Source organism: Rhinopithecus bieti, unplaced genomic scaffold (genome assembly GCF_001698545.2).
Source record: "Rhinopithecus bieti isolate Rb0 unplaced genomic scaffold, ASM169854v2 scaffold_62788, whole genome shotgun sequence".
In the NCBI taxonomy this organism is placed as follows: domain Eukaryota; kingdom Metazoa; phylum Chordata; class Mammalia; order Primates; family Cercopithecidae; genus Rhinopithecus; species Rhinopithecus bieti.
The window spans coordinates 168,395-185,737 of NW_016823884.1; the positions used below are offsets into that span (position 1 = coordinate 168,395).

Consider the following 17,343-nt stretch of genomic DNA (forward strand, 5'->3'; position numbering starts at 1 on the left):
TGTTATTAGTTTATATATCCCAGGCCCCGGCAGTAGTAACTACTTTATCCAGACCTGTTCAGGCACCCCTCACTATCCTGCTTCTGTCCTTTCCACTAGGCCTATAAAATGATCAAACTTTTTTATATGCGCAATTGTTTTCATGTGTGTCCCCTCTGTCTTTGTTGTAAATGAAACTTTGTGTTTCCCTCAAACCTGTATGTCATGGGCAGACTTCTTGAAGGGATTGCTACCCACAGCTCACTGGGAACCTAGGTGAAAGGGTACCACTTCCAGACCATTGCTCTCTCACTGCCATCAGCCTCACTTTTTTTTTTCTTCACTGTTTACTACAAAACAAAGTAATTTTAAGATATTTTTAAAAATTGGCGTTGAGAAGCTAGATTAGGTAACTTATGTGACATTAAATATTTTGAGAAATTATTGGTTTCGTTGGAAGGCATTTGTAATGATAAACTTTTTTCAATTATAATGAGATACTACTGAGTAGAGATAATTCTGTCATCCCAGATAGCAATTTCTTGTTAACAATTGATAACATTTGAACTGAAAGAGATTCTTGGCTTTATTTCTATATTTTTTTCTACTTAGGTATTTAACTCCTTTGACATCCTCTTATCCCCTCAATAGGATCCAAAATATGTCTAAAATTAATTCAAAAGAAAAATAACTATTTGAATTATTGCTTGTGTTTGAAAACAATATTTACTGTAGTATTCCCCACAGTTTCCTCTTCTTCTTCTTTTTTTTTTTTTTTTTTTTGAGAACAGGCGTCCTCGCCTCTGTCAACCCAGGCCTGCGAGTGCAGGCCGGATCTCAAGCTCACTGCAAGGTTGCGCCTCCCGGGTTTCAAGCCCATTTCTCTTGCCTTCAGCCTCCCAGGTAGCTCGGGACTTACAGCCGCCGCCCACCTCGCTCGGCTAGTTTTTTTTTTTTTTTTGTAGATTTTAGTAGAGACGGGGGTTTCACCGGTTTGGACAGGATCGTCTCGATCTCCGACCTTGCTGAAATCGCCCGTCTCGCCCTCCCAAAAAGTGGCTGGGCATTACAGCTTGAAGCACACCGCGCCCCAGCCTCTTCTGTTTTAAGACAATTAAATTAAAATATAAGGGATAAGAAATATAGTTGAAGTCATAATAAAGTATATTTTCTTTTATGGATATAAAACAAATTTTAAATGTTGGCTCTTTAAGAAAAAAATTCTCTTGGTAAATATTATGCGTAACTGTTGCCCAAAAATGTATACAGCTGTTTTCCAACATATTTATACATATAGTGGTTCACTTAAGACCAGCCCTGTTAGAACCTTCTGAATATAATGTGCTCTTAATTTATAAATGGGCTACCCTCAGTGTATAAAATACATAGGCATGTATGTTATACATACAAAGTAAAAAATATATAAAGGAAAGATGGAAGAAAAAAGGAAGTATCCTTTCCTTTAAGATCCAGACAGAAAGTCATTATAATTAGTGGGACCATGGAAAATATCTGAAGGATTTCAGTTTTGGCAAATAATTTTCAGAAAAATATCCAAGCTGTGAGAACACTAAATGTCTATTTTAATAATTTAGTAGAGGTTTCTATTCAAACATTCAGTGAAGGTGTTGCCATCTTCTACTATGAAAAAGAAGACTATGAAAAGAAGACTTTTGGGGTATCTGTTAAAAGCAAAGAGCTGCTCATTTTTAACAGGTTACTAATAACCTTTTAATCAAGTATATGTCATGCAGAGACTCAAATCCTGATCCAACAGTGTTTGAGTCTGTTTGATGGAAGATTCCAATGGTGAGGATCCAAATTCATCCTGCATCTTAGAGGAGCAGGATGTTATGGCAGTGGAGGGGGTCAGCCCCAAAGGTAGCTGGCCCAACCTTAACTGTGGATGTTAAGCAACAACAACAACAACAACAACAAAAACACCAAATGTTTCTTTTTGCTGCATTTTCTTTATTTTAAGGCACAGGTCTACTTGGAGGGTCATGCAGCAGCAAGTAGCTAATAAATAAAATCAAAGTCTATGAATAGTGTCATCACATTAAGAGACAGAATTGCTGGGTTCTTTCATTATTTGAAAAGCTCGCATCTTGGGAATCCATGAGTTGGTAGGTTTTACAGAATACCTGAGATGTACCTTGCTCCAATTAACATTACCATGCTACTCACTATAAAGAAGCCCAAGGGCAGACTACAGAAGATACTAGGGTCACCACTTTCTGGAGATTGATTTGTAACCCAACCCATTGACTTCATCACAGCTTTCTTCCATGTAGAATAACGAATTTCACTTTCCTCAGCATTAATCTGAGGTTCAAACCGCTCCATCGTGACGGCGGACAAATCCTCGGGTTCAAGACTCCATACGTTGACTCCTTCTGCAGCCCCTGCCACCATGGCAGCACCCAGTGCGGTGGTTTCGGGCATCGAGGGCTTCACTACTGGAATACACAGAATGTCTGCTTGTAGCTGCATAAGAATGTTGTTGCTGGTCATTCCTCCATCTACCTGCAAATGACTGAGTGGAATTCCACAGTCTCGATTCATGGCATCCAAAATCTCTCGAGTTTGGAAACAAACAGCTTCTAATGCAGCAAAAGCAATATGGCATTTATTGGTGAACTGAGTGAGTCCACAGATTATCCCTCTTGCGCTGGGCTCCCAATAAGGTGCATATAACCCCGAAAATGCTGGGACGAAGTAGCAGCCATAAGAAGTACCTACTTCTTTAGCAAGTTTTTCAATTTCTTCTGAGGTCTTTATAATTCCAAGATTGTCTCTTAGCCAGCGAACAACAGCACCAGCTATAGCTACAGAACCTTCCAAAGCATAATATACTGGTTTGTCTCTGCCAAGTTTGTAAGCCACTGTGGTGAGAAGGCCATGATCAGAAAATACACACTTATGGCCTGTATTACATAGTAAGAAACATCCTGTTCCATACGTATTTTTGGCTTGTCCAATCTGGAAGCACATTTGTCCCACCAATGCAGCAGACTGGTCCCCTAAACACCCAGATATTGGCACACCTTCCAAGGCCCCAGCTTTCATTAGGCCATAGATCTCAGAAGAACTCCGGACATTTGGAAGAATTTCCATTGGAATTCCAAAAAAATCGCAGAGTTGTTTATCCCATTCCAAAGAATGAATGTTGAAAAGCATAGTCCTACTTGCATTTGTTACATCTGTACAGTGGACACCTCCACTGACGCCTCCCGTCAAGCTCCAAATAAGCCATGAATCAATAGTCCCAAAAAGAGCTCGTTTGTCTTCGACGGCCTTTTGAACTTTTCTCACATTGTCAAGGAGCCAATGAAGTTTCACTGCACTGAAGTAAGTGCTAAGTGGAAGGCCTGTCTTGGACTTGACAAAGTTATTATTTCCTGGAATTCTTTTACTAAGACTCTCGACGGTAGACTGGGTTCTTAGATCAAGCCACACCACAGCATTGTAGAGAGGCTCTCCAGTTATCTTGTCCCAAACTACAGTGGTTTCCCTCTGGTTGCTGACACCGATAGCTTTTATGTTGGAAATATCAATATTGAGCTGTCCAAGTTTCTCACATGTTTTCTCTATACACTCATAGACAGAATGTAGAATTTCCTTAGGGTCCTGTTCCACCCATCCTTCTCTTGGGAACTCTTGTTTTATTTCCACTTGATGATGACTAAGTAGTTCAGCTGTTTTTGAATTGAAAACCAAAAGCGCGTCGAACTGGTGCCCTGGTCCACAGCCCCCACCAATGGCCCCCAAACTGCCCTCTTGGAGGCTGCCATGAGACCAGCTTCATGTCGGCCGGCGATTGCGGCCGGTTTCCTGGGTGACGGCGGCGCGAGGGGGAGGGGCGGGTGACGAGTCCAAAGAGCGAGGCCGCGCATGTCTGGTGAACCAGCCTCACTTGGCTGGCTGGCTGGCTGGCGGGCTACTGAGTTCTCTGTGCAGCTCATTTTCTCTCTTGGCTTCCGGGCATACTTCTGTCTTTAACACTGAGATTTTCTTTCCCTGTGTATTTTGTTTCTTCTGCCATCAACGCCCTTCAGAATCTATATTGTTGGCTCACGTGAGACTCTTCATAGCTCCTTGTAACCCTCATCTTCCCCCCACAGACCCATTCATCACCTTAGACTACAGTTCCAGGGTCTGTTGGATCTTTCTGGTATTTAGAACTCTGGGGTTTCCACCTTGGTTTCGACTACATGTGTACCTTCTCATTCTCTTGTATTTCTTCATAAATCTGTGCTCTTTGGTCCTTGTTCTTCCAGCCAACTGTTGACCGTTCAGCCCAGACCCAGTAGTCAATCATTTCAAAGCTATCCTCTTTATGTGCCCGGCATTGCCCACACTGTTGTGGGTGATAGATAACAGGCTCAATACAATTTAACCCTTGCTTATAATCTAACTTTGTAGTCCAGTAACAATAAACTCACATCCTAATTAAGTATATTTGGAATATGCGTTATTCTCTGTAAAACCAGTTTTTATAACAGTGTCTTCTATAGAAAATTTACTTCAATCATTTGCCCACCTTTCTATAATTTAGGCTAGGAATCACTGCTTGAAATAAACATCGGTTAGAATAAGCTCATGATTTGAATACTGCCCTCTTGAAAGAAATTTGTGTTGAGTGAGTGGTTTTAATAATAGTATTACTAGCCTTAGCCATGGGATATGCATGCCAAAGAATAGATGCTGATTATTCAAGGGTCTACTGCAATGTTAATTTACTGATACAGAAGATTCTTCCTTTGGAGAACTGTGAAAGCACTTGATACCCAGCACTTTTTAGCTGAAGTCATGCCAACTCAAATGACGCTTCTTGAAAGAGTTAATTATTTGTATACTCATGCATTCATTATGGTCCTCTTTATTCCTTAGTAAACGACATACAGTCTCTGCTGTGCCTTGTTGACAGGTTTTTTTTCTGGCTTACATGAGTTAACTGTTTTCAGGTTTCATTAAAACTGCCTTATGTTAATAGAACTGCTGGAGACATATATGATTTTTTTTCTCCTAAAGATTAATAGTGTTGAAAGTCAAAGAATCACAGAGTATTAATGTTATAGGAAATCTTAGCAGTTATCTAGTCCCACACTTTCATGTTATTAATTAGGAAAATGAAGACCAGAGATATGTCTGTTTTCCCAAAAACACTTTGTTAGGGATGAGCTGCTTGTGGATCTAAGATACTATTGTTATTCATACTTTTGCCCTCACTTCTCAAATGAGACTCTGCATTGAGTATAGAGGAATTATGGAGACCCATCATGGCATTTTAATTTTGTTCAAAAAAGTGCTTGGCATTTAGAAATCAAATACAAAGGGTGCTTTGTACCTTATTACAGGATATAAAACAGAACAAGTAAGACTTGGGACTTATATTGTTGATTTTGTTACATTTATTTGGGTGAGGGTCCTAACCTGATGCTCTCTCTTTTTTTTTTTTTTTTTTGAGACGAAATCTCGCTCCATCACCCAGGCTGGAGTGCAGTGGCAAGATCTCGGCTCACTGCGAGCGCCACCTCCTGGGCTCTTGCCATTCTCCTGCCTCAGCCTCCCCAGTAGCTGGGACTACAGGTGCTCAGCATCACGCCTGGTTAATTTTTTGTATTTTTAGTAAAGATAGGTTTTCACCGTGTTAGCCAGGATGGTCTCGACCTCCTGACCACGTTATCCACCCACCTTGGCCTCCCAAAGTGCTGGGATTACAGGCGTGAGCCACCGCGCCCGGCCCTGATGCTCTCTCTTAACCTGGTATGGCAAATTCTAGGAACTGTCTTTCATTTCATGATTAGCTTATTTTATTTCCTGGAGGGAAACAGAAAAATTCAGTTGCTCTAGAGAGTAATGAACATATATGTTCATTATAGGAGGAATGAAATATATATTCCATATACACATATGGAAGGATGCATATATATACACATTATATGTGTGTAGTTTGTGTTTACGTATATAGCATATTGATAGCATAGTCTTTACTACTGGGAATTGTGCCCTATTGCAGTTATGGTATTTGTTCAGAGAGAGAAACCGATGATTAAACGTCAGTATAACTATGTTGGGCTTTATTCAGTGGCCAGCGGTGAACTACTGAAGGTAAATTACTAATGTCACAAGCTATGATCCATAACAAGATGTCCAGTGAATATGTGGGTGAAAGGTTTGGAAGCAATAATTGAGGTTGGTAATAGGGTTAGAACTAGGGTAATGAACATAGAGAGGAGGTGAATGAAGCAAGATCATAGATATGGGAACTAACTCTGAGTATAAGTGGAGGAAACAGATTACACTCTGAGATGACCTGCCTTTTAGCATTACAGTTTAGATAAATTCTTTGTAGGTACATTTTAGTGTATGCATATTTATAGCCAGTGTGCAGTAGCTGCTGATTTTTACTGTACCTTACTGAGATACAGTAGGCTGAAAAAGAATTCATTCTCTGAAAAGGAAGAATTTTTCACTTTGGCTGTGTTGTGTTAGGCTTTTATTAACCAAACGAATGCAAAGATGTTAGGCTTTTAGTTGATGGTATATTCAGTGGGAACCAATTATGTAATCGTATCCAGAAAGGTGTAAGGTGATTATCCTATTCTGTTCTGTCCAGATCAGACCATAGCTATGAAATTGAGTTTATTTTTAGGTTCAGTGTTTTGAGAGAGACTGATGCACTAGAGCCCTGAATTTATAGCAAGGGTGATGATGAAGACCCCAAATCATGTTGTGCAAGGAATGGTTGAAGGACATAGGATTGTATAGACCATTGAAGGATAATTTAGGAAAATACAATGCTCTAAGATTTTGAGGAATTTAATCTTGTTCTGTTTATTGTGGTGGCAGAATTATCAGTGTTACAATATAAGAGTGAAAAAGATTTTAGAGCAACGTACAGAAAAGCTTCTAATAGCAAGTGTTCGTATTAGTCCATTTCCGTGCTGCTGATAAAGACATACCCGAGACTGGGCAGTTTACAAAAGAAAGAGGTTTATTGGACTTAACAGTTCCACATGGCCGGGGAGACCTCACAATCATGGTGAAAGGCAAAGAGGAGCAAGTCGTATCTTACGTGGATGGCAGCAGGCAAAGAGAGCTTGTACAAGGAAGCTCCCATTTTTAAAACCATCAGATCTCATGATACCCAATTCACTATCACTAGAAGAGCATGGGAAATACCCATCCCCAAAATTCAGTCATCTTCCACTGGGTCCCTCCCACAACACATGGGAATTATGGGAGCTGCAAGATGTGATTTGGTGGAGACACAGAACCAAACTATAGCACTCCACCTCTGGCCCCTCCCAAATCTCATATCTTCACATTTCAAAACCAATTATACCTTCCCAACAGTCCCCCAAAGTCTTAACTCATTTCAGCATTAACTCAGAGGTCCATAATCCAAAGTCTCATCCCAGACAAGTCAAGTGCCTTTCACCTATGAGCCTGTAAAATCAAAGGCAAGTTAGTGACTTCTTAATACAATGGGGATACAAGCATTGGGTAAATACAGCCATTCCAAATGGGAGAAATTGGCCAAAACAAAGGGGCTACAGGCCCCATGCAAGTCTAAAATCCAGTGGGGCAGTCACATCTTAAAGCCCCAAAATGATCTCCTTTGACTCCATGTCTCACATCCAGGTGACACTGATGCAAGAGGTAGGTTCCCACAGTCTTGGGCAGCTCCTACCTCCCAGCTGCCTTCAGGGACTGGTGTTGAGTGTCTGCGGCTTTTCCAGGCACATAGTGCAGGCTGTCAGTGAATCTCCCGTTCTGGGTTCTGGAGGATGGTGGTGCTCTTCTCACAGCTCCTCTAGGCAGTGCCCCAGTAGGGACTCTGTGCGGGGGCTCTGACCCCACATTTCCCTTCTGCACTGCCCTAGCAGAGGTTCTCCATGAGGACCCTGCCGCTGCAGCAAACTTCTGCCTGGGCATACAGGCATTTTCATACATCTGAAATCGAGGTGGAGGTTACCAAACCTCAATTCTTGACTTCTGTGTACTCACAGGCTCAACACCACATAGAAGCTGCCAAGGCTTGAGGCTTGCATCCTTGGAAGCCACGGCCTGAACTCTATGTTGGCCCCTTTCAGCCACAGCTGGAGTGGCTGGGACACAGGGCACCAAGTCCTTAGGCTGCACACAGCACAGGGACCCTGGGCCTGGCCCATGAAACCACTTTTTCCTTCTAGGCCTCTGGGCCTGTGATGGAAGGGGCTGCTGCAAAGCCTTCTGACATGCCCTGGAGACATTTTCCCCATTGTCTTGGTGATTAACAGTTGGCTCCTTGTAACTTATGCAAACTTCTGCAGCTGTCTTGACTTTTGCCTCAGAAAATGGGATTTTCTTTTCTGTCATATTGTCAGGCTGCAAATTTTCCAAACTTTTATGCTCTGTTTCCCTTTTGAAACTGAATGCCTTTAACAGCACCCAAGTCACCTCTTGAATGCTTTGCTGCTTAGAAATTTCTTCCACCAGATACCCTCAATCATCTCTCTTAAGTTCAAAGTTCCACAGTTCTCTAGGGCAGAGACAAAATGCCTCCAGTCTTTTTGCTAAAACATAACAAGAGTCACCTTTGCTCCATTTCTCAACAAGTTTCTCATCTCCATATGACACCACCTCAGCCTGGATTTCATTGTCCATATCATTATCAGTATTTTTGTCAAAGCCATTCAACAAATCTGTAGGGAGTTCTAAACTTTCTCACATTTTTCTGTCATCTTCTTCTGAGCTCTCCAAACTGTTCCAACCTCTGCCTGTTACCCAGTTCCAAAGTCGTCCACATTTCTGGGTATCTTTTCTGCAGCACTCCACTCTACTGGTACCAATTTACTGTACTAGTTCACTTTCACACTGCTGATGAAGACATATCTGAGACTGGGCAATTTACAAAAGAAAGAGGTTTATTGGACTTAACAGTTCCACATGGCTGGGTAGGCCTCACAATCCTGGTGGAAGGTAAGGAGAAGCAAGTCACATCTTACATGGATGGCAGCAGGCAAACAGAGCTTGTGCAAGGAAAGTCCCATTTTTAAAACCATCAGATCTTGTGAAACCCATTCACTGTCATGAGAACAGCACAAGAAAGACCTGCCCCCGTAATTCAGTCATCTCCCACCGGGTCCCTCCCACAACACATGGGAATTATGGGAGTTACAAGATGAGATTTGGATGGGGACACAGAGCCAAACTTTATAAGTGTTCAAAGATGATATGACTGTCTTGCCATCTGTTGATGTGTGTAAACTATAGCTAGATAACCATTTATTGTGAAACTTTTTGAGGTTACACATACATATTATAGAAGCTGTGTCAGGTGACCTTTCAGATCCCTTATACCATTAAATCTTACCATTTTTATGGCATTACTGAGAAAGAATTAACAGGGTTTATGAAACAATTCACATTAGAGGTTAAAAAAAGATTGGGATGACGAGGGAAAGGGTAGTTATTTAATGAATTTCATATTTGCAAGATGAAAATGTTAGATCTTTTTCATAACAGTGTGAATATACTACTTTTTTTGAGATGGAGTTTCATTCTTGTTCCCTAGGATAGAGTGCAGTAGTACAATCTCGGCTTACTACAGCCTCCGCCTCCTGGGTTCAAGCAATTCTCCTATCTCAGCCTCCCAAGTAGCTGGGATTACAGGCTCACGCCACCATCCCTGGCTAATTTGTGTATTTGTAGTAGAGATGGGGTTTCAACATGTTGGCCAGGCTGGTATCGAACTCTTGACCTCAGGTGTTCCACTTGCCTCGGCCTCCCAAAGTGCTGGGATTACAGGCCTGAGCCGCTGTGCCTGGCCCAGTGTGGATATACTTAACACTGTTAAACTTTACACTTAAAAATGGTTAAGGTGGTAAATTTTATTGTTTTTATCAGATAATAAAAGAGAGGGAGGGAGGTGAGAATGACTGTGACTAAGACTTCATTCAGCCTTAGAATCAGAGTGAAGCCATTAGGACACAAAGGGAACATGGGAGGTCCAACAGGTGTCTGGAGAAGGGCACTGAGACGGTTTGAAACGTAGGTATATCCTCGTCTTGTTTGCTTGAGGGAGAGCCAGCAGTGAAGTGCAGTATCAATTTAAAGGTTCTCAGATTGGGCAAGATGTTTAACAGTAGCCAAAGACAGCTTGGCCAGAGGAAGCACTTGATTTATGTTGAGAGGAATATCAACAGACATAGAGAATCTTTGTCAAGTATCAGGCCAAAGAGTGAAGCACAGCATCAGTGGAAAAATGCACAATGATGAAAAGTCAGACTATAGAGCTCAAAACAGGCCAAGGTAAGTGGCCCAAGGTAGTAATTAATGTGAGGGTTTTAGAGGAACTGCTTGTATGTGGTACTGGTTTCACGGTGTGTGGGTGGCTCTGTCTTGTTTAAAAGAGCCATGACGATTAGATCATCTTCATATGGAGACTAACAGACAGCTAGAAATTCAAACATTGGAGTTTGGGGGAGAGGTTGGATTTGGGAGCAACAATATTAGGGTAATAAAGATAACTGTGGACAGTAATGTACATGAGATAGTTAAGACAGAAAAAGTGGAGAATCAAAAGTAGGCTCAAGGCAGGCAGGACCATAGTAATACCTAGTTTTAGGGGAGGTAAAGGAGGCAGATTGACTGGTCAGACAGGTAGAAAAATACATAGAATCCTCACCAGTAGAGAAGGCCATTAAGGTTAAAATCAGCAGAGAGGTCGAGAAGGACTAATATCAAGAAAAAGACTTCCAAAGAACGATTTCAAGGTAAAATTGAGCCAGAGGCTATGCCATAACATAAAGATGTGAGTGTGCATCAGCACGCAGAGGCTTCAGTATTCAGATCTGCTCTTGAGAAGTCTCGTATGGAGGCTGACAAGGTAGGACAGCGGCCAAACGTAGGGATGTTAACCCAGTGATCTTTGTTTTTTAGCAGAGCAGGTATTTGTCCACTGAAGTCAAGACAGTGACGTGCATTTACTGTCTATAGCAACACTTCCTTTCTCACTGGGAAAGGAAAGTAGTTGGATCTAGTTGCTTGTTTTTTTGTATTTGTTTTTTTAATTTTCATCACCAGTGTTTTCAAATGGTTATAAACTTTTAAAAATATTTGTGGTAAAGAACATGTAACCTGAAATTTACCAACTTAGCCTTTTTTTTTTTTTTTTTTTTTTTTTTGACGGAGTCTCGCTCTGTCGCCCAGGCGGGAGTGCAGTGGCCAGATCTCAGCTCACTGCAAGCTCCGCCTCCCGGGTTCCCGCCATTCTCCTGCCTCAGCCTCCCGAGTAGCTGGGACTACAGGCGCCCGCCACCTCGCCCAGCTAGTTTTTTTTTTTTTTTGTTTTTTTTTAGTAGAGACGGGGTTTCACCGTGTTAGCCAGGATGGTCTCGATCTCCTGACCTAGTGATCCGCCCGTCTCGGCCTCCCAAAGTGCTGGGATTACAGGCTTGAGCCACCGCGCCTGGCCAACTTAGCCATTTTAAGTGTTCCATTCAGTAGTGTTATGTGTAAGTATTTGCTTTGTTGTGAAACAGATCTCTAGAACGTCTTCGTTTTACCAAACTGAAACTCTGTACCTTTTAAACAACTTATCTTTTCCACTTTCCACTAGTCCCTGGCAAGTATTATTACACTTCCTGTTTCTATAAATTTGATTCCTTTAGATACCTCATATAAGTGGAATCATATGATATTTTTTTATTTTTGTGACTGGCTCACCACACTTAGCATAGTGTTCTCGAGCTTCATCCATGTTGCATTGTGACAGGATTTCCTTCCTTCTTAAGGAATTTTATGTATATATAGTGTGTGTATATGCCAATTTCACTTATTCATTCATTAATCAGTGGATACCTGCTTCTGCCTCTTGCTATTGTGAGTCATGCTCCTGTGAACATGGGTGTACAGATATGTCTTCAAGACCTTGCTTTTCATTCTTTTGGATATATACAGCAAAGTGGGATTGTTGGATCATATGGTAGTATGATCCAACTTTTAATTTTTTAATTTTTTGAGTAAACTGCATGCTTTTTTTTTTGAGTAACCTCCATGCTTTTTAAAATAATAGTTGGATTATTTTATAATCTTACCAACAGTGCACAAGGTTTCTAATATCATCACATCTTTGCCAACAACTGTTATTTTCTGGTTTGTTTATTTGTTTGTTTTGTAGTAGCCACCCTAATGGGTGTGGGATAATATCTCATTGTGGTTTTGAGTTGTATTTTCTCTGATGATTAATGATACTGAACATCTGTCATCTATTCATATGCTTATTGGCAGTTTGTATATCATCTTTGGAGAAACTTTTATTCCAGTCCTTTGCTCATTTTTAAATTGGGTTATTTGATTTTTGTTGTTGAGTTGTAGGAGATATTTTATATTCTGGATATTAACTCTTTGTCAGATACATGACTTGCAAATATTTCCTTCTCTTCTTTAGGTTGCCTTTTTACTTTATTGTGTCCTTTGATTCACTGAACTTTTAACTTTGATGTAGTCCCATTCATCTTTGTTGCCTGAGCTTTTGGTGTCATTTCCAAGAAATCATTGACAAATCCAGTGTCACGAAACTTTCCCCCTGTGTTTACTTCTAGGAATTTTATAATTTTGAGTCTTACATTTAGACCCTTAGTCCATTTTGAATTAATTTTTGTGTATGGTGTATATGATCCACCTTCATTCTTTTCCATGTGGATGCCTAGTTTTCCCAGGACAATTTGTTGAAGAGATTGTTCTTTTCCCATTGAGTAGTCTTGGCACTCTTGTCAAAGATCATTTTACCATATACATGAGGATTTAAAAGTGTTTGAAAGGTATACCTTGAAAGAGTCATCCTTTTACCCTTTTTCCTCATTTCTCTTCCCTCTAAAGATAATCACTATTATTAGTTTCTCAGTTTTGTTTTGTTTTCTTGCATGGAGAGAATAAGTAATCCTTTCACATGGTTCATAGAACAAACAATCTAGCCACTGAAAAAATGTATTCCCACATCTGTGCTGCTTCCTTTCTAAGCTGACAGTATTTCCTAAAGCTTTTTTCATATTATGAGCTTCCTTGTTCATTTTTACAGATGCAGAATATTCCACTGTATGGATATACTATGTTTTAAACTAGTGTCTACCTAATGAACTCTCTTTTGTAATTGTTAAAAACAGTGCTACAGTGAATAACTCAGAGTATGTCATTTCATGAGTGGTCAAGTATATTGTAGGATGAGATTTCAAAATTGCTCTCTGTAGAGATTGTGCTGATTTATACTCCCACCAGCAGTGTGAAATAGCATACTGTTTCATAATAGGGTTGTTGCTTTTTTTTTTTTTTAACTTTGATCTTTGTGGTTTTGTGGCTTGAGGCCAGGGAAGGAATGTTCATGTTATATCATTTTTATTAGTGCTAGTGGTAGTATAAGAGCATTTACGGTCATGAACTAAGCACCAGAGAGACTGATAGTGATTTATTTGCATCAAGAACGTATAAAATAACAGGTGAGCTGCACTAGCCTTCTTGCCTTTCTTCCCATATAATTTTCCATGCATATCTTAGAGTGACTTTGCCAGTCATCTAGTGCTTCCTGTGTGAAATGTTGGGTCCTTAGGAAGTGTGTTACAAGCAACAATCTCATTAAATCGCCTATCAGTTAATGCTGTAGAACACTTGAAGAAATATACAGTTAATATAAATAGAAGAAAGGTAGGCCCTAAAGTAAACTGATTTACTCCAGATGTTGCCAAATAGTGCCCTCTATATTTTAGTAATGTTCCGTGTATATTAACCACATCCTTTCCAGAGAAAGCTCAGTATAAGAATGTAAACATTAGATACCAATACTTAAAATTTTCTAAGGAGGAGGGATTGTTCCAATAGAAAATAAAAGTATTTGAGAATTGGAAGTATTTAAAAACATGTATATGTTCACAATGAAAGTTACTTTTAATTTGAATATTTCTTCTTCCCTTTTCCTTTAGGATAATGTTTTTTTTTTTTTTGCAAGTGGTGAAGGGTTGGTGTTTGTTTGAGTGATAGCTATGTCATGGTTTTGTCAATAAAATTGTAATAGTTGACTATTTTCCTTACCCTCTTAACCTTCTTTGACACACTAGGAAAGAATACACAATGAATTTAGATCCCAGACTTGGTTTTGGATAGAGTTTACTAATGCCCTTCTACATTTATGTAATTGCTGACTTTTAAAAAATCACCACCAAGTTGGCTTTTTAGCAAGTCCATTTATTTCTGATCAGTGAAGCAGAGACTAAGACAACACATAGTCACAGTATGGAAGAGTTATGTTCTCTCAGTTATGTTTGTTACCACTGGAGAATTCTTTTCCCTCATGAAAAGCATAAGGAGGCCAGCAATCTCTTGCTTCGATTCAGATTTAAAATATGCAGAAGCAGCTTAACCCAAAATCACTGTAGACATACATTTTGAAGGTGAAAATATTTTTATAACGGATAGAAAGAGGTTTATGTTAGCTTCTCTTTTGTTCAGTGGCTGCTATGTTTTCTGTTTGAATTTCCAAGTTGGTATACATAAATGTTTCTAAATTTATATACTGTTTGCCAGCTTTTCATTAAAATGAATTTATTTCTCATTATTTTAGAACTCTTTTGTTTTTTGTTTTTTGTTTTTTTTGAGACAGGGTCTCACTCTGTCGCTCAGGCAGGGGTATAGTGGCACGATCGTGGCTCACTGCAGCCTTGACCTCCTGGGCACAGGTGATCCTCCCACCTTAGTCTCCCAAGTAGCTGGGACTACAGACATGCACCACCATGCCCAGCTAATTTTTTGTAGAGATAATGTTTTATTATGTTGTCCAGACTGGTCTTGAATCCCTGGACTCAAGTGACCCACCCTCCTCAGCCTCCCAAGATTCTGGGGTTACAGGCGTGAGCCACTGCACCTGGCCTACTTTGGAACTCTTAATATAAAGAACCTTGTTTTTTGTTTGTTTGTTTGTTTAAATATGTTCAGTCTTTAAAAAACAAACTCAACTATTGAAAAAGTTTTCCCTTTTTTCTTAACGTATAAAGAAAACTTTCTTAGCATATAGTATTTTTTATATAAACTTCTGGTAAAGCCAGGAATTAGCGAGATTATATTTTAGATATAGAAGGTACTATTGCAATTAGTCATGATGGCTTTTTAAAATCTGTAATCTGGCTGGGTGTGATGGCTCATACCAGTAATCCCAGCATTTTGGGAGGCTGAGCCTGGAGGTTCACCTGAGTCAGGAGTTCGAGACCAGCCTAGCCAAGATGGTGAAACCCTGTCTCTACTAAAAATACAAAAATTAGCTGGGTGAGGTGGCATGCACCTGTAATCCCAGCTACTCAGAAGGCTGATTCAGGAGAATTGCTTGAACCCAGGGGGTGGAGTTTGTTTGATTTTGGAAGAAACTGCCAAACTGATTTCCTACCAGCAGTGAATGAAAGTTCCTGTCATTCCATGTCCTTGTCAGCATTGGTGTTGTCAGTGTTTTGGATTTTAGCTATTCTAATAGATATGCAAATGGTATCTCATTGATGTTTTAGTATGCAGTTCTCTAATGACATGTAATATTGAGCATCTTTCCATATGCTTATTTGCCATCTGTGTATGTCTTCTTTGGTGAAGTGTCCATTTAGATCTTTTTGCCCATTGTTTAGTTGAGTTGTTTATTTTCTTATTGTTGAGCTTTAAGTGCTCTTTTTATATTTTAGGTAACAGTCCTTTATCAGTTATGTGTTTTGCAAAGATTTTTCCCCAGTCTGTGACTTGTCTTTTAATTTCTTAAGAGCATCCTTTGCAGAGCAGAAGTTGTTAATTTTAATGAAGTCTAACTGAACCATTTTTTTTCCATGGGTAATACTTTTGATGTTGTATCTAAAAAGTCATTGCCATACCCAAGGTTCGTTAAATTTTCTCCTATGTTATCTTCTAAAAGCTAAGTTTTGTGTTTTACATTTAAGTCGCTGATCCATTTTGAGTTAATTTTTGTGAGAGGTGGAGTCTGTGTCTAGATTTACTGTCTTGCATGTTCAGTTGTTGCAACATCATTTGTTGAAAAGACTGTTCTTTCTCTATTGAATTGCCTTTGCTTCTTTGTCACAGATCAGTTGACTGTGTTTTTGTGGGGTCTGTTTCTGGGCTCTCTATTCTGTTGCTTCAATCTATAGTCATCCCTCGGTATCTACATCCATGGGGTATTGGTTCTAGGACCCCCGACAGATACCAAAATCCATGGGTTCTCCAGTCCCTTATATAAAATGCGGTAGTATTTGCATACAACCTATGCACATCCTCCCATATACTTTATTTTTAATTTTTTTTTTTTTAAAGAGACAAGTCATTACCCAGTTGCCTAAGCTGGAGAGCAGCAGTGTGATCCTAGCTCACTGCAGCCTCAAACTCCTCCTGCCTCAGCCTCCCAAGTAGCTGGGACTACAGATGTGCACTACTGTGCCTGGCTAATTTTTAAATTTTTTGTAGAGACAGGGTCTTGAACTCTTGGTTTCAAACAATTCTCCTGCCTCAGCCTCTCAATATGCTGGGATTACAGGTGTGAACCACTGTACTCGGCTTCCCATGTACTTTAAATAATCCCTAGATTATTTATAATACCTAATATAGTGTATGTGCTATGTAAATAGTTGTTTTTCATTGTATTGTTATTTTTTTCCTCAATATTTTTGATTTGAGATTGGTTGAACCACTGGTTGGTTGAATCTGCAGATGTAGAACTTGTGCATATGGAAATCCAACTGTATTTGTCATTTTCATCTTCAATTTCATATTTATTTCAGTGCAGTACCTCTCTTGGTCAAGTCTGAGTTTCAAACAATTGTGTGTCAAAAAATTTTTGAGTTTCAAAAAAGTTTGTAAATACAAACATTTTAGAGCTGCTTATTATTTTTACAGTTATCTTGGGGTGAACTTTTTTTTTTTTTTTGGAGACAGAATCTTACTCTGTTGCCCAGGCTTGGGTGCAGTGGCGTGATCTCAGCTTACTGCAACCTCCCCCTCCCAGGTTCAAGCAATCCTCCCTCCTCAGCCTGCCAAGTAGCTGGGAGTACAGGTGTGTGCCACCATGCCGGGCTACTTTTTGTATTTTTCGTGGAGACAGGGTTTCACCATGTTGTCCAGGCTGGTCTTGGACTCCGGACCTCAGGTGATCTGCCCACCTTGGCCTCCCAAAGTGCTGAGATTACAGGTGTGAGCCACCATGCCCTGCCAACCTTTTGTAAATTGAATAGTTTTTCATGAGATTTATGAAAATGCAGATTTTATTTTTCAAATATCATTGAAGGGGAAGCCAACTGTTCCTTTTATGGGACGTTGAAATACATATTTGAAATGAATCTTTTATTTCACCATATAAAA

General features: G+C 39.9%; 2 protein-coding genes across 2 annotated transcripts in view; one reads left to right on the forward strand and one right to left on the reverse strand.

Annotated features, from left to right (window-relative positions):
* Positions 1–17,343, forward strand: part of KLHL2 (kelch like family member 2) — a 116,878-nt gene that overhangs the window by 69,584 nt on the left and 29,951 nt on the right. The window contains exons 7-8 of the mRNA XM_017861958.1: positions 7,905–7,935; positions 16,409–16,442. Coding sequence (XP_017717447.1) covers positions 7,905–7,935; positions 16,409–16,442 — 65 coding nt within the window. The remainder of the gene's footprint in view (positions 1–7,904; positions 7,936–16,408; positions 16,443–17,343) is intronic.
* GK3 (glycerol kinase 3) lies at positions 1,132–4,100 on the reverse strand. The gene is given in 2 exon segments (XM_017861957.1): positions 1,132–3,698; positions 3,701–4,100. Coding segments are annotated over 2 exon segments (1,830 nt in total). The 5' UTR covers positions 3,945–4,100; the 3' UTR covers positions 1,132–2,112.